Genomic DNA, 15,791 nt, shown 5'->3' with positions numbered 1-15,791 from the left:
AGATTCCATTGTACTACCGTGGATTTCTCAAAAACGGTCTAGGCCCGAAACGTCAGCCTTCCTGCTCTTCTGATGCTGCTTGGCCTGTTGTGTTCATCCAGATCTACACCTTGTTGTAACAGATTCCATTGCATGTTTTAGACTATGTTTGCAAAGATTCAGGGAGTGTACAAGAAAATGACATTCTGTTTAACTCTAAAGTGATTTTCACATCTCGGGGCAACATCTGCACCCCTGTCCCAGTATACGTGCCTCAGACATTTAAGGTGTTGAGCGAAAACCAGATGTTTCCCAACTCGGAGTGAATAAAATAATGCAGCACCAGATGCATCACCCAGGCTCCATCTTACCCTGCAACTGGTCGAAAAATGTGGTGGTGGCTATTAAACATGGGTGCCCACAGCCTGACACACCCCCCTGCTTCCAGAAACCTCTCCCCTCCCTCTGATCCTATCAACTGGGAGAGGGTATTGTCACAATAAAAAAAAACTTGGAAGAAAGATAGAGTAGAATGACAACATTTTCATAAAGACGGATTTAGTAGTGGGCACCAAAACAATGGTTTTCTTTTTATTCATTTGTACAGATATTCCGAGGAAACTCTAACAACTACCAGGAGGTTCGCAACAATTTTATCCCGCCCATTGTCGCCCGTTACATCCAGATTAATCCAGTAGAGTGGCATCAGAAGGCAGCACTGAAAGTAGAGTTATTGGGTTGCCAGCTGTACCAACCTTCATTGGGTAAGGCTCCCTTAAAATATTAGGTGCCAAAGTGCGCACACATAAAATGCAGTGGTTCAAAGTGGCAGCAAACTATCCTTTGAATTCGGGATGGATAATAAAAATGACCTTGCCAGCAATGCTAAAGTCCCGTAAGGAATTTTTAAAATTATTATTTGTTCAATGGACGTGGGCATTGCTGGTTAGGCCAGCATGTATTACCCATTGCTAATGGTCCTGGAGAAGTTAATGGCGAGTTGTCTTCTTACATCACTACGGTCCCACAGTGCCATCAGAAGGGGATTTTGAGCCCGTGACAGTAAAGGAATAAGTGATAAAGTTCCCAGTCAGGATAGTGTGTGGCTTATAGAAGAATTTGCAGCTGTTTTTTCCATGCATCTGCTGCCCTTGCTCTTCTCGCTGGTAGAGATTATTGTGGGTTTGGAAGGTGCTATTGGATGAGTCTTGGTGTGCTCATTTCTGCAATGCATCTGGAAAATAGTATATGATGCTGTGACTATGCTTCAGTGGTGAAGCAGGTGAATGCTGCCCCTTTATCAGGTGCAGTGAGAGAGAAGGGCATACAGATATAGAGTTTAGATGCATACAGATCAAGGGCTGAGAGATCAAAAGATCATACAATTGGTGTGAGTGGAGTGTCAGATAATAAGTCTCTGCAGGTGACCAAAAGTGCTGGACGGGGAGTAGAGTGTCACAACTGAATGACCGGTGAAGGGATGACCAACAATCTGATTAAATGAGGCAGAGACATAACTACAAAAAAATTAAAACTAAGGTGGTGCTGGATACAAACTAAATGACTAAAATAACACGTTGGGTATAAGAATCGCATGCCGAGGGTCTAACCAAAGTAATAAGTAATTCAGAACTGTACAAACTAATTAAGGTAGAAATCTTAACAATTTATCAGTGATGATGTCAAAACAAGACAGTAAGGAAGGTTTTACAGATACAGAACAGTGTGGTGGGGTCACATGTAGTGCAACATGGACCCGAGATCATGGTTAAGGCTTTCTTCATGGGTACAGATGTTGGCTATCAGTTTCTGCTCAGCGATTCTGCGTTGTTGTGTATCCCAAAGTCCGCCTTGGAGGATGCTTGCCTGAAGATTGGAGGCTGAATGCCCTTGACTGCTGAAGTGTTCCCCAACTGGGAGGGAACACTCCTGCCTGGCCGTTGTTGCAGGAGTCCACGGTCTCGCCAATATACCATGTCTCAGGGCATCCTTGCCTGCAGCGTATCAGATAGACAACATTGGCCGAGTCACTATGTACATGGTGGGTGGTGTTCCCACATGAGATGGTAGTGTCAATGTCGGTGATCTGACACGTCTTGCAGAGGCTTCTGTGGCAGAGTTGTGTGGTGTTGTGGTTGATGTTGTCCTGAAGGCTGTGAACAATGGTCTATTTAAGATTTGAGATTGTTTGAATGCGAGAAATGGGGGTCGATAGAAGATCTTGGTGAGATGTTCATCGTCATCGATGACATTTTGACAAAGGGTACTCTATTGGTCATATCCTGTGCCTGTCTTCTGTAGAGGTTGTTGCAGTTTTCTGCTGTGACAGGTCAGATCTGGCGATTGGTGAGTTCACCTGTTTTTATGAGGGCGTCCTGAGAGTATCCATCGCGTTTCTCCTCATCTGAGTAGATCCTGTGTATGCACAAACCATGTCCTGAGGGGACGGCTTCTTTAATATGCTTAGGCTGGAAGCTAGACAAGTGTAGTATTGTGAGGTTATCCATGGGCTTGCTGTAGAGTGAGGTACTGAGGTGTCCGTCCTTGATGGATGCATGTGTCCAAGAATGAGCCTGATTCTGAAGAGTAGCCTGTGGTAAGTCTGATGGCGGGATGAAACTTGTTAATAATCACCGTGTAGTTGTTTCAGTGATTCCTCGCCATGAGTCCAAAGAAGAAAATGTTGTCAATGTATGTGGTGTATGGCGTTGATCAGAGGTCCTGCACAGCAAAGAAGTCTTGCTCAAACTTATTCACGAAAATGTTGGCATATTGGGGTGCAACTTTGATCTCCGGACTGGACTGCTCTTCAGAATCAGAATCGCAGCATGCGACTCTTATACCTATTGTGTTATTCCAGCTATCTAGTTTGCCTCCAGCATCACCCTACTTTTATTTTTTTTGTAATTATCTCTGCCTTTTTAAATCAGATTATAGGTCATCCCTTCACTGGTTATTCAGCTGTGACGCTTTACTCACCATCTAATACTCTTGATCACCTGCAGAGACACTCGACTCACACCAATTGTGCAATCCTTTGAACTCTCAGCCTTTGATCTCTCTGCCTGTAAACTCTGTGTCTGTGTGCCCTCCTCTTTCACTGCACCTGATAAAGGGGCTGTGCTCCAAAAGCTTGAGATTTCAAATAAACCTGCTGGACTATAACCTGGTGTCGTGTGACTTCAGACTTGGTCCACCTCACATCAGGTGAATGCTGTCAGTGGTGGATAGGGTGCCATGTAAATGAACAGTTTTGTCTTGGATGGTGTCAAGCCTCATTTGTTGTCGGAGTTGTACTCATCCAGGCAACTGGAGGGGATTCCATCACAATTCCGTCACACTCCTGACTTGTGCCTTGTCCATGGTGATAGGCTTTGGGGAGTCAGTGAGTGAATTACACGCTGCAGAATTCCTAGTATCTGACCTGCTCATGTTGCCGAAGATTTATATGGCCCGTCCAATTCAGTTTCTGGTCAGTAGTATCTCCCAGTATGTTAGTGGGGAATTCAGTGATGGTAATGCCATTAACATCAAGGGGCAAAGGTTAGATTTTCTCTTGTTGAAGATGATCATTACCTGACACTTGTGCGGCATGAATGTTACTTGACACCTAACAACCCAAACCTGGATGTATAGCCAATGACACCTTCCCCTCTCTCTATCTTTGTCTCTTTCTCTCTCTTCAACACCGCCCCCCCAACCCTCTTGTCTTCCCACCCCACTCACCAACTCACCTCTTACAAAATGACTCGTATACTGTACCCCAAAGGTAACTTTTTGCAAATTGTATCATATTTGCATAATTCCACACTGAAGAACCACAGATTACACCCTTAACCTATCTGCCAGGAGACAACAGTTGGGATCCAAACTGAGGAAAAGTAAGAATGGTATAAAGTTGTCATATCAGTTCTTCTCACAAAGTCTGCTATAATAGAGCTTTCTCCAAATACTGATTTTGTTTTTTAAGAGGATATAGCAAAGAGGAAAGCCAGGTGTAGAAAAAATATAAAAATATGCAGATCAGCACATCACAGGAATGGGCCCTTCAGCCCATGATGTTGTGCTGAACATGAAGCCAAATTAAACTAATCCATTCTGCCTGTCCTTGATCCATATCCCAATTGTGCTTTGTAATGCTTTATGTAATACCAAGTGTGACCTGAGAACGCTAACGGTCAGCTTCCCTAATGTCATGTCATGATTTTGATAGGAGTATGTGGGAGCTGGACCCAATGGGCCCAGCCTTATTCTGTGGATTCTGCAATATTAAAACCTTCACACAATCGAAACATAGCTGGTAATGTAAGAGGTTTCTGAGACACAAACTACTGAACTTGGGACCATGCATCTATGCGGTGAATATATTCTTGGTAATGGTGTGGTGGGGGCTGCCTGAGCAGTCTAGTCTAAGCATGAGGCCAGGACACCTAAAGAAAAATCAATGAATATTGTGTCTGTCAATGTTGCACACCCATCCCTCTGGAACCTCCCAGTTTTGCCTCCCATGAGCACAGGTGGAGACATAGGAATTGAACTGTGAAATTCTCCACATCTCTTTTAAGCTTTGGTGAGATCAGTAGGATAGATCCCAAGAAAGCACATATCATCACTTGCCCCAGAATACCATCAAACCTGCCCCACTCCAGCTTACGTTGGCCTTACGAACAATTTTCGTATCTGAATCGAATGTTTCACATTTATTCCAAGGTGAATTCTCGACACGGTGAGAACTGTAATATGTTTGACACATTTCCAGGGCTGTACGACATTTTTATATTGAAGACCGCTCTAATACTTGATTAGTAAATGGTTTTTTTTTTACAGTTTAATTGATGTGACACTCATTGATACATCTAAGCTCGATCCAACTGCTCTTTTTTAGTTTAATTGATGTGACACTCATTGATACATCTAAGCTCGATCCAACTGCTCTTCTCTATTATTTAAAAATAAAGAGAATCAAGAATGGGATTTGACTGTTGTCTCTTAAAATTACAACCCATTGCCTTGGTAAACATGGCATAGTTACTGCTAGTATGGACAGTTCTTCTGCAATTAAGCTCTTTACTGCAACTACTTTCAGACAATTTTTGCACACCAAACATTTTCAAGTGACAATGCAAGAAGCATTCTCACTGTTGCGTGTCTAATCTGTGATTATGCATAATTATTCCTTCTTTAGGAGTTGGTTATGGGGTGATTTAGAGAAGGTGCACAATTGTATTGTCGCACTACTGATTCCAGTTCATAGAAGGAGAAGACTGGTCCACTTAAATGAGCCATTGCAACACGTAAAATGTTTCCTGAAATATTCTCCAAAGTTGTATCCTATTTCTAATATAACAAAGTGTGGAGCTGGATAAACACAGCAGGCAAGGCAGCATCTCAGGAGCACAAAAGCTGACGTTTCGGGCCTAGACCCTGATCAAGTGTCTAGGCCCGAAACGTCAGCTTTTATGCTCCTGAGATGCTGCTTGGTCTGCTGTGTTCATTCAGCTCCACACTTTGTTATCTTGGATTCTCCAGCATCTGCAGTTCCCATTATCACTGATCCTATTTCTAATGCTTGTTTTTTAGCTCGAGCTCCATCTCAGTCTCTGCCTCCGCTGCGCAGCACAGGAAACCCTCCAAAGTTTGTCGAAACTACATTTCCATCAGTAGTCAAGAATAATTCAGTGACGCCTAAGGTAACCAAAGGTATGCCAAAATCATCTGTGAGGTCCCTTACTGACTGAAACACCGGTGGCTATTCACACACTGATAATCGTCAGCAGTTTTACAGGAATGGGGTCTTTTTACGTCCAATTTGATACATTACTAGAAAAGTCTGGACTTTTCTAAAAATCAAAAGCATTTTAACCTGTACAGTAAGATACCTGTGATAACTATCTTGCCAAAAACGTAATGAATGTCATCAGTCCTTAAACTTAACTGAAACAACTCCTCTTTGAAAAATTAATGGTATGAACATCACTCAGATGATGTGCAAAGCTAAAGTCAAATGACAGAATTAGTGAAAGGGGCTTTGTAATCTGTAGCTGGACACAGCATTGAAGAACTATATTGTCCAACACAGTTGGAGAAAGATTTTCAATTAAACAGAAAAATTGGGTAGAATTGTGGAATGGATTCTAAGAAATTTTTTCAAACATAAGTCACGTCTCTTCCAATTAAAATCAGCATTTAAATTTTTAATCAAATCTGTGCTGCTGATAATAGAATATGATCGTTCCCTTGCATATGATAAATAAAACTGTAAAGTTGCGGTTTGCTGAAACAAAAAGGAATTACAAAATTCAATTCTTGAAAGTTCTGGAAGTACATGTGATTTGATTTATTCAACCATCATAAGACATTGAACCCAAACATAATTGAATTTACTTTTTTTTGCAAAATAAAACTTAATCTAATTTTTCTTTTCATCCTTTAAGCCTTCTGTTTTGAATGTGGCAGTCTGTATCAGAGTATGATTCCAATGGAATGGTGCTGCCCCTTGTCCTTGTGATTAGTCTTTATATATGAGCAATAACAGTGATGGTCAGTTTGCTTTGTGGCCCATCACAGATGTTGGAACTGTAAACATTTCTGTGCTATTTGTGTCAGCATTCCCAGCTGAGATCAGTTTACTCAAATGTCATACAAGGATTGAATTTGATTCTTTCCTTATCTAAATTCTTTGTTATCTCAGGACCTTATGGTACATTACTCTTGACCCATCAGTGGGACTTAACTTATGAATGCTCAGTCGTCCTGTTATGAAACCTCTGACCAGACTATCCAGCATTTCAGAGTGGAATTCATTTAGTTACTATTAAACGATTGCATTGACAGATTAATTGTTTAAGTGCCTTTCATTACAAAACACACAGCAGAATGGTGACCCAGGAAATGCAATCAATAAAGAAAATTACATTTTTCTTTCTCTAGATCTGTAGTTGGAAACAGAATTACAGAAGCTCGGAAATAGAGTTAGCCATTGCATTGCATTGGTTCGAGTTTGCTTCAGCCTATGATTTGTCTATTGATGTAACAGGCAAAGTTTTCCCAAGGCATTCAGTGCCTTTGGCAATCACCAAGACGAAGTTTGAGAGACTTAAATCCTCTAAATCCTCTTTACAATTTCTCCCACCTGCATTCTGTCATTATGCCGTACAATCTAAAACATGCTTCATAATAAAATCAGTTCTTCAGTTAATTAAATTTGTGTCCAGCTCACTTTTGAGTGAATAGTTTACCATCAGTTTGACAGAGAAATTAAAGAAGAGTGAAGTAAACTGGAATAATCTGGATTTTGGAATTATTATTACCATTCTGGTTTTTAAAGATTAAAAAAAAATTCATTATGCCCCAGTGCTCAACATTACATAGCTATGTGAGATTTGTATAAAGCTATAAAATGTTATCAAATACGTGTCATATGACACCAAGGTGTTACAAATACCACCAATAATATTGAAGGTTCCACTGTAAGTGCACTGTGAATGTTTGAGACCATAATTGTTACTGTTCACTAGAGACGTTAGAAGTGTTTGCAAACAAATTTCAGTTTCACATTTCAGATTTAAACATAAAAATATGAGATTACTGGCCTAATGGAACTTTTTTTCTTCAAAACGTTAGTCTGTACTTTGCTTTAGCTGAACTGCAGCTGTTTTCAATGGGTTTCAGATGTGGCGTTGGCAGCTGTCCTGGTGCCTGTGTTAGTCATGGTGCTTACTACCCTTATAGTGGTCCTTGTATGTGGCTGGCATTGGAGGAACAGGTGAGCAAATGGCCAGCCAAGGAGTTGGGGCTTGCATAAATACTATTGTTTTTTAAATGGTTTTGTTTAAACTTTTGAATTATTATTCCCACTAATTTAGTGATAAAGTGTAATCTACCTGTTAAATAAGGCTTTTGTATATCAAAAGGTTAAAACTGAATTAATGACCTTCAGAAATACATGTAGAAAAACTTTGAAGAATATTTTTCATTTATTATAATTTACTAACTTTTCTGCATTATGGCGGTTTGGGCAGTCGCAGTTCTTTCTGGATATATAAACTCTTATTATTCAAAGCCTCTATTCTAGCTACGCATTATCTACTGGGGTAATATGCAAACATTTACCAATTGGGTGTCATGCATTATCTATTAAGTGTTATGTCCCATCCATGCAACTACTAACTGAAGTTATTTCCATTGTAGAAAGAAGCCTGTAACAGGGCCATACAGTCTGCCCTATTGGGATCAAGTGGGTGAGTGACACCTTGGACCTTTCAGATCTGATATCTTGTAGGCACTTGGGAATGTAGTTTAGCATCTCATTCAAAATATTAATAAAACTGCACCAACCTAAGTTTGGTGTTCAAGTCAGGGAATCGAGTCCTGAACATAAAATCTATTTGGCAGCGCTGTAACAGTCAAGCAGTGACAGTCACAAAATGACAGCAAACGTGTGATTGAACGCAGTAATTTGAAAAGCAAGATACAGCAGATACTGGAAATCTGAAATAAGAACATGAAATATTCGACAACTCTGACAACTCTGACAGGATCCACAGAGTGAGAAAGAGAGTTAACATTTTAGGTCAATGACCTTTTGACAAAACAGGACAAGTTATAGATGCATCAACTTGTAAGCGAGTATAGCAGCAGAAAAGAACAAGGTGGAAGAATAAAAGGGAAGTTTTGTGTTGGGTGAAGGCAAGATCTTAAAGCTATTCCTGAAAATGTAAAAGAAATCTCGTGTGTATAGCCTCTAAAGTTCATCTTATGATTTCCAGCATCGCTTTTATTAAATTGTGAAACAAAATACAAGGACCAGCGCCACAAAGCAGGTTCTGATGTTTACCAGGAACTAGTGACCAGGGCCCAGATGGCACAAGCCAACTGGCATGATTTTGTAGTTTAATGAGAGTTCTTACCATTGAGTGATTATTTTAGATACCAATGTTGATGATTCTCCACACATGCAAATACAGTGCCGTATGGAAGCATGTCCATTGCCAGCAAATTAGTCAAAGTTGGAAAATCCTGGAGCGATTCAGACCTGTTTTACAGTTCAAAAGAAAGATGGGCTTTTGTTAGCTTTTCTTCTCCTTAACATTTTCTATTCCAATTTTTGTTATTCCTGAAATTGGTTAACCAATGTGGACTGTGACACTGGTTGAAATGGTAGTGTGAGCAGTTTCAGTTGCAATTTCCAAATGGAAAGTGGATAAACGCATGAAGGGAAGACATGTACAGTGCTACGACAAAAAGCAGAGGAGTGAAATTAATTGCTCAGCTCTTAGGATGAGCCTATTCAGGAACAATAGGCCAGAGGGCCGCCTTCTGTACCTTCTCAGGGTTGTAATGAAATTGTAACCGGTAACACAGAAAGAGTAATTTAAATAGATGAGCAAATGCATTCAAGAAATGCTGGGATGAAAATGTGAAAGAATATTACATCAGTATTTCCTTATTATTTGTTTGGAGAAAAAAAAAATTCCCGAGTTGGTGATAACGAAGTGTGAAGCTGGATGAACACAGCAGGCCAAGCAGCATCTTAGAAGCACAAAAGCTGACGTTTCGGGCCTAGACCCTCTTACGAGTTGGTGGGTTTGGCTCAGAGCTATTCAACACTGCACTGTTATATGGTGCGACCATCTGCACCAATACGACTGTCTGCTACAGTGTGGAATGCTGTTAGATAACTAGTCCAAAGATGCGCAGTTTAGGTAGATTGGCCATGGAAAATGCAGGGATAGAGTAATTGGGTGGGTCTGGGTACAGCGCTCTTCAGAGGGTTGGTATGGACCTGGTGGGGTGAATGACCTGCTTCCATTCTGAAGGATTCTATGAATACCCAAGTGTTAATGTTGCTGATAGCATTCCAAGAATGTAGATCGCCTGTTTAGCTCTTCTGCCCAACTGTACAGTATGTGACTATTTAACTAACTGGGAATTATGGTGCAGGCTGGTGGAAGGGAATGAAGCAGTTTCTACCTGCAAAAAATGCTGAGCCTGATGACACCTCAGTGCGCTACAACAGCAGTGAGATGAGCCGCCTGAGAGCCCGGAATGCCAGCACAGTGATCCAGACAGAACCTGCAGGTATACAGCAGTGATTGATGTGGCGAATGTTCGATCTTTGAAAGAGGCAGTGTCATGAAACTACTCAGGACAACACAGGATCAGTAGAATCTTTTCATGGTCACAGCTACAGAATGAATTGTTATGAGGATAAATGGTTGGGAAGGTTTCAAACTTATTCTTTTCCACAACAAATGCCTTAAAACCAGACAAATTTGTAGTTGTTTGGTGACTTAATGTGCCGGGCCATCAGATTACCATAATGATTATTTAAAATTGATGTCTTTTGCATGTTCTCATGACTGATTATTTTTTCAAGTGTTTTTTCCTTTGTTTAAAGTATTCCTTCAATATTCATCCCTTCTCAGGGAGTGCTGAGTCTGCTCGTACTATTTTCTTTGAGCTTTTCATACAATCCTTACAGTGTGGAAACAAACCCTTTGGCCCAACAGGTCCACACTGACCCTCCGAGCATCCCACCCAGATCCATCCCCGTTAACCCACCTAATCTACACATTCCTGAACACTACGGACAATTTAGCATGGTCAATCTACCTAAACTGCGCATCTTTGGACTGTGGGAGGAAATCTGAGCACCCAGAGGAAATGCACGCTGACACGGGGAGAATGTGCAGACTCCATAAAGACAGTTGCCCGGGTCCCTGGCACTGTGAGGCAGCAGTGCTACCCACTGAACCTCCAATGTTTCTTGCTTTTGTTATTCTTTATTGGGGCACAGGCAATTACTGGCCTTGCCAGCATTTATTGCCTGTCCCAGTTGCCCTTGAGAAAGTGATGGGTGAGTCACTTCCTTGAATTGTTACAGTCCATGTAACATAGGAGCACCCACAGTGCTGTTAGAAAGAGAGTTCTGGGATATTGACCCAGTGAATGCGAAGGAATGATGATACATTTCCAATTCGGGATGATGTGTACCTTGGAAAGCAACTTGCAGGAATGGGGTTCCCATACATCTCAACCACTCAGAAGGGCAAGGGTTAGTGGTTGTGGGTTTGGAAGTTTCTGTGAAAGAACCTCAGTGAGTTGCTGCAGTCCCTCTTGAAGGTGCACAGTCATAGGATTGAAGTTGAAACAAATATCTATCCAGTGTTGGCAACAGAGCTCCTATAGATTTGAATATAATTTCTGGGGGGTGAACGGTTACAATTCTGTCCAAAATGTTAAGTAACATAGCCAGAAGATTGCATGCTGGCAAGTTGACTTTTGCACCATGGACAAAACAAAGTTAATTCTCATTGACAATGAAGGTGGAGTCACCATTGACCTACCAGACTGAAGGGCTCCTCTCTCTTTAGAGACAGACAACTGGTGGTGGTTTAACCTGAGGGCCAGCACACTCCAAGTGAGGGACAGAGTTGAGCAGGAGAGTCTTTGATGGTAACTGTACTTGGTGCAGGAATTGAACCCATGCTATGGGCATCTCTCACCAACTGCCCAGCCAACTGAGCTGACCGGCTTGCTAAGATTGTGTTTACACATTTAAAAAGTAGCTCTCACACACTTGCCCTCTTTCCAGGCACCAGCAAGTTGCTTTTGCTACATAGTTCATGACTATAGTCTTCAGCTTTATTTGTTCCCCTGAAGGTGGTTGCTCCAACTTTCCCCTTACTTCCATTGCCTCACGTGGTTCCTGTTTTTGCTCTGATCCTCTGATTCTCCTTCAGTCACCCCATCCTCTTCCCCAGCTCCCATTCTTTTGAAGTCTTTTTTAACCTTTAACCCTCTGGTGTTAGTTTTCTCTGCTGTCTGCGGAACTTGTAATGGCTCCTGCCCTCCACCTCCTGGCAGATTTGGGTTAGTGCATGCAGCTCTGCCTCCACTGACCAGCTGCTACCACTAGATGGTGCCTGGTCAATTATAACATCATCAGTGAATTTGTATTTTAACATTTATTTACAATAATTGCAATCATATTGCGCTTCTTATTTTTAAATTTATTTTAATTTTGAAGAGTATTTCATTTGTGAATATTGGCACTTAAGAATGTGCATCATTTTAACTTGATGTCTTAAAGTTGTTTTCTGATGATAAAAGTCCTGAAGTACTAAACCGAAAGAATGTGCTTATTTTATACTTAGCAAATTATTTTAGTCTACAAGTTGTTTCAGCTTGAAATACACAGTACTATATAGTGCAATATTTCAATTTATTGTTTTTTTCCAAGCAAATAATGCCAGCAGGAACCTAATTTTGGCTTTACCGTTGATTTGGAAACCAGTGATTCACTTCAAGTCGCAATTTTCGGGAGTGCAACCACAGCTTTTTCGATGAGGGTTTCCTGTATCCACGTGTCTGACAATAGTCTCAGTTACAGTGTCTAACTTACCAATGAAACATCGTGCAATAAACTACACCATCTTGTTGTTAAGAGTTAACAAGTGATTTTCCTCTATTACCAGAAACCAAATGAACCTTAAGATCTCGGCAGCTTGGGTGGTGCAGCAGTGTGACAGTGAATTGCCCACAGCCACTAGATTGTAATGATTGGAACTGCAGCATTAACCACACCAGGGATCTGCATTAGGGCTAGCTCTTGTCATTTTTCACATCCCTTAGTCCCGTGTCTATGTCTTCAGTTGCTTTGCAGGGGCCTCCTATTTTCAGTTTCAGTGGTTAGTGGGGAAGACAACACATGAGGTGGTTTCTAATTTCCTTCCTTATGTGTGCTTCAAGAAAGAACAAGAGCTCTATTCATAGGACCCTCCCTCTTTAAGCAACCATTACCCTCAAATGTCTAGCTGTTCCACCATCACCACTGAAAATTTTTTGGTTCTGCTGTTGGCAGTGGCTCTGAACCCTGAGCATAAAGTTTTACCTGAGCCTGGGGCAATTTACTAAAGGACAGAGAAGACCATCCCTCAAATGACCAAATAATCAAGTATAGATTTTTAAGATGATATTTCCCTCATCTGGGAAATAACTGGTTTTCGAAGAAGCCTCCTGTTATTTTGTTACAAGTTTTATGCATATTTGACAACATGATGCTGCAGGCTGTTTGTTCTACAAGCTGCAAGTGAGCATGGACCTACGGTGATAGTCAGAGCACTGCTCGCATTGTGTCTCTGACTCAGCAGCACCAGAAGCTGGAAACATGCTTCTCTCACCCTACCTCAGCCTCACATTGAGGTAGATAGTAGCAACATGGAGAACAGAAAGGCGATTAAAGTCACTGACACTTACTGCATTCGCCTTGGTAGGTGCACCTGTAATCTATTGACTTGTACCCTGTTTTAAATTCCCACTCTTGGTAGCCTACCAAACCACTCCTGCCCCTTGTTCTTTCTTAGCTCCACCCAAACAGATTCTAATTCTGTTCTTCTTATCAAAGGTCTCTCAGTAAGACACTAATTCAATTCCTTATTACCAACACTACCCATCTCCTTTTCCCTTTTGTTTATCCCTCCTAAATATTGAATATTCTGATCCCAGTCTTGGCCATCCTGCATACAGATCTCTGTAATGATAATTAAATCATATCCTTTTACTTGTATTAACACCACCAATGCTCCAATCTTGTGATACTGTGAGCATTCAGTAGAAAGCTTGTAATTCTCCCTTTTTAGCAATTCTGTTAATTTAATCCTGGTTGATTCCAGGATTTAATTGTGCTGTTACCAATTTTATTTAGGGGGTTCCTACTTTTCATAAACAACTTTTATTTTATCTGTATTCCCTCTTAGGTTCCCATTCCCCTGAGAACCGCAACAATATGAGCAAATCCTCCTTGAACCCTTGCCAAGGTATAGGTCCCAGGTCTACTAAGATGAGAGACATAATGGCCTGAGGGTATTATTGCTAGACTAATAATCCAGAATCCCTGGTAATGTCCTGGGGACCTCAGTTCAAATCCTACCATGGTAGATGGTGAAATTTAAATTCAATAAATGTCTGGAATAAGGAATCTAATGATGACGATGAAACTGTAGTGGATTTGATTATCAGAAAGAATCTGTCTGGTTCTACACATCACTGCAGACCCACAGTGATGTGGTTGGCACTTAACCACCCCTAGGCAATTCGGGATGGGTGTAAAATGCAGAAAGCCTGGTCTGGCCATGGACGCCCAGATTGCATAAATGATTTTTTTTAAAAAAAAAACTGCGGGCAGTGGTTTATTTCAAAATGACCCTGGAGGTTCATGCATTTCTCTTCAATGTTGGTTCAGTCAGTGAAGATGTAATGGTGGGGACTAAGTACAGTATCCACAGACCGTTAACTATTATTACGTGGACAAATGTGCAGAACACTAACGCCATGCTGCCTGTCACTCCAAGGGATAATGATATGATTTTGTGTGTTTACAGAATATGCCCAGCCGCTTGTAGCAGGATCCCTACGACAGGGGTCCTCTTTTAAACCAGAGGAAGATCCAGAAGCAGGATACAGTGACCCAGATGGGAACGGTCACTACGATGCTCCTGTGTCGGAGATTTATCATGCGTACGCAGAACCCTTGCCAGTTTCGAGCCGTGAGTACGCCACTCCGATCATAATGGAAATTTCCGGTCACCCGACAGGAACCTTGGTCTCTGCGGCATCCTGTACCTTTAAATCAGTGGGGAGCACAGGGCCTTCAGTGATGGGCAACCCAAGCACATTGTCACCCAGAACTGAGGGTGCCCCTTCGGGCCAGGCTGGCTATGATACACCAAAAGGAACGGTAATCCCAATGCCTGCAGAGGAACTTGGATACCAAGTACCGAATAGTGTACCGCACACATCAGCAACATCAGATGCTTAAGTGAACTTCTGAAAGGAGACAAAATACAGACGATAATTTTGGTGGGGAGAGGAGAATGAGTTTAAAAGACCATTGCTGCAGTGAAATAACTGATTGTCCAAAGCAAATAGGTAGGCAAGTTGGGGCCATGATGACTGCTAAGAAACTGTTGCCCATTACCTGTAATGGATCAAATATGGATTCTTCTTGAATGTTGCCGTTGAACTGCATGTGCCTGGAATGTAGAGGTTGATTCATACTGGTTTAATGTTTAATGTCATCTGGTACTAAAGGGTTAAATAATGCTCCACAATACAGACAAAAATGTTGATACTGGTCAGTTCATTGGGTTTAGTTCAACTCATTTTAGGCTGTTGACTGCCAGAACCTACTCTGCTGCAATCTGCAGAAAGGAAACATCTCTCTCGATTGCTTACAAACGGGGGCAGGTGTTCAACTGGAGAGGCAGAAGCCAACACTTAACCATTTTAACAGAGCTCGATACTGCTGCTCCTCTTAGCCATGCTGAGGACTGGTTTAGGTAGCTTTTGATGCAAGCCCTGAAATTCTTCAAGGATTCTGCCAGTCTCCTGCTGTGACTCATAGAGTAATGATCCAAACTGCTGGCAATGGCAATTTACTGAGAACAAAAAATGCTGGAAATCACAGCAGGCCAGGCAGCATCCATGGAGAGAGAACAAACTAGTTTTGAATCTAGATGACTCTTTATCAGAGCCAACTAGACTCAGAACATTAGCTTGCTCTCTCTCCGTGGATGCTGCCTGACCTGCTGTGATTTCCAGCATTTTTTATTGTTTTCAGTACAGATTCCAGCATCTGCTGTAATTTGCTCCCACATTACAAATTGCCATTGATTAAACACAATATCTCTTTCCAACCACCAGTCTTATTTCAAAAATGCTGTAGCAAATTAAAATTAATCTTCATATCACACATTTGATGGTATGATAGTGTTCTCTTTAAGTTGAATTTTAATTTTCAAATGGAACAT

General features: G+C 41.4%; 1 protein-coding gene across 2 annotated transcripts in view; it reads left to right on the top strand.

Annotated features, from left to right (window-relative positions):
* Positions 1 to 15,469, top strand: part of dcbld2 (discoidin, CUB and LCCL domain containing 2) — a 109,056-nt gene extending 93,587 nt beyond the window's left edge. Inside the window, exons 10-15 of one of the 2 annotated variants that reach the window (XM_048541423.2) lie at positions 587 to 743; positions 5,560 to 5,679; positions 7,651 to 7,744; positions 8,170 to 8,219; positions 9,922 to 10,059; positions 14,364 to 15,469. In XM_048541423.2, coding sequence (XP_048397380.1) covers positions 587 to 743; positions 5,560 to 5,679; positions 7,651 to 7,744; positions 8,170 to 8,219; positions 9,922 to 10,059; positions 14,364 to 14,800 — 996 coding nt within the window. In that variant the 3' untranslated portion in view covers positions 14,801 to 15,469. The remainder of the gene's footprint in view (positions 1 to 586; positions 744 to 5,559; positions 5,680 to 7,650; positions 7,745 to 8,169; positions 8,220 to 9,921; positions 10,060 to 14,363) is intronic. The other variant, XM_048541424.2, reaches the window with a different exon arrangement.
* The last annotated feature ends 322 nt before the right edge of the window (positions 15,470 to 15,791 follow it).

This window comes from Stegostoma tigrinum, chromosome 12 (assembly GCF_030684315.1).
Source record: "Stegostoma tigrinum isolate sSteTig4 chromosome 12, sSteTig4.hap1, whole genome shotgun sequence".
NCBI lineage: Eukaryota > Metazoa > Chordata > Chondrichthyes > Orectolobiformes > Stegostomatidae > Stegostoma > Stegostoma tigrinum.
The sequence above is the reverse complement of the archived record's forward strand: the minus strand, read 5'-3'. Positions and strand labels throughout refer to the sequence as shown.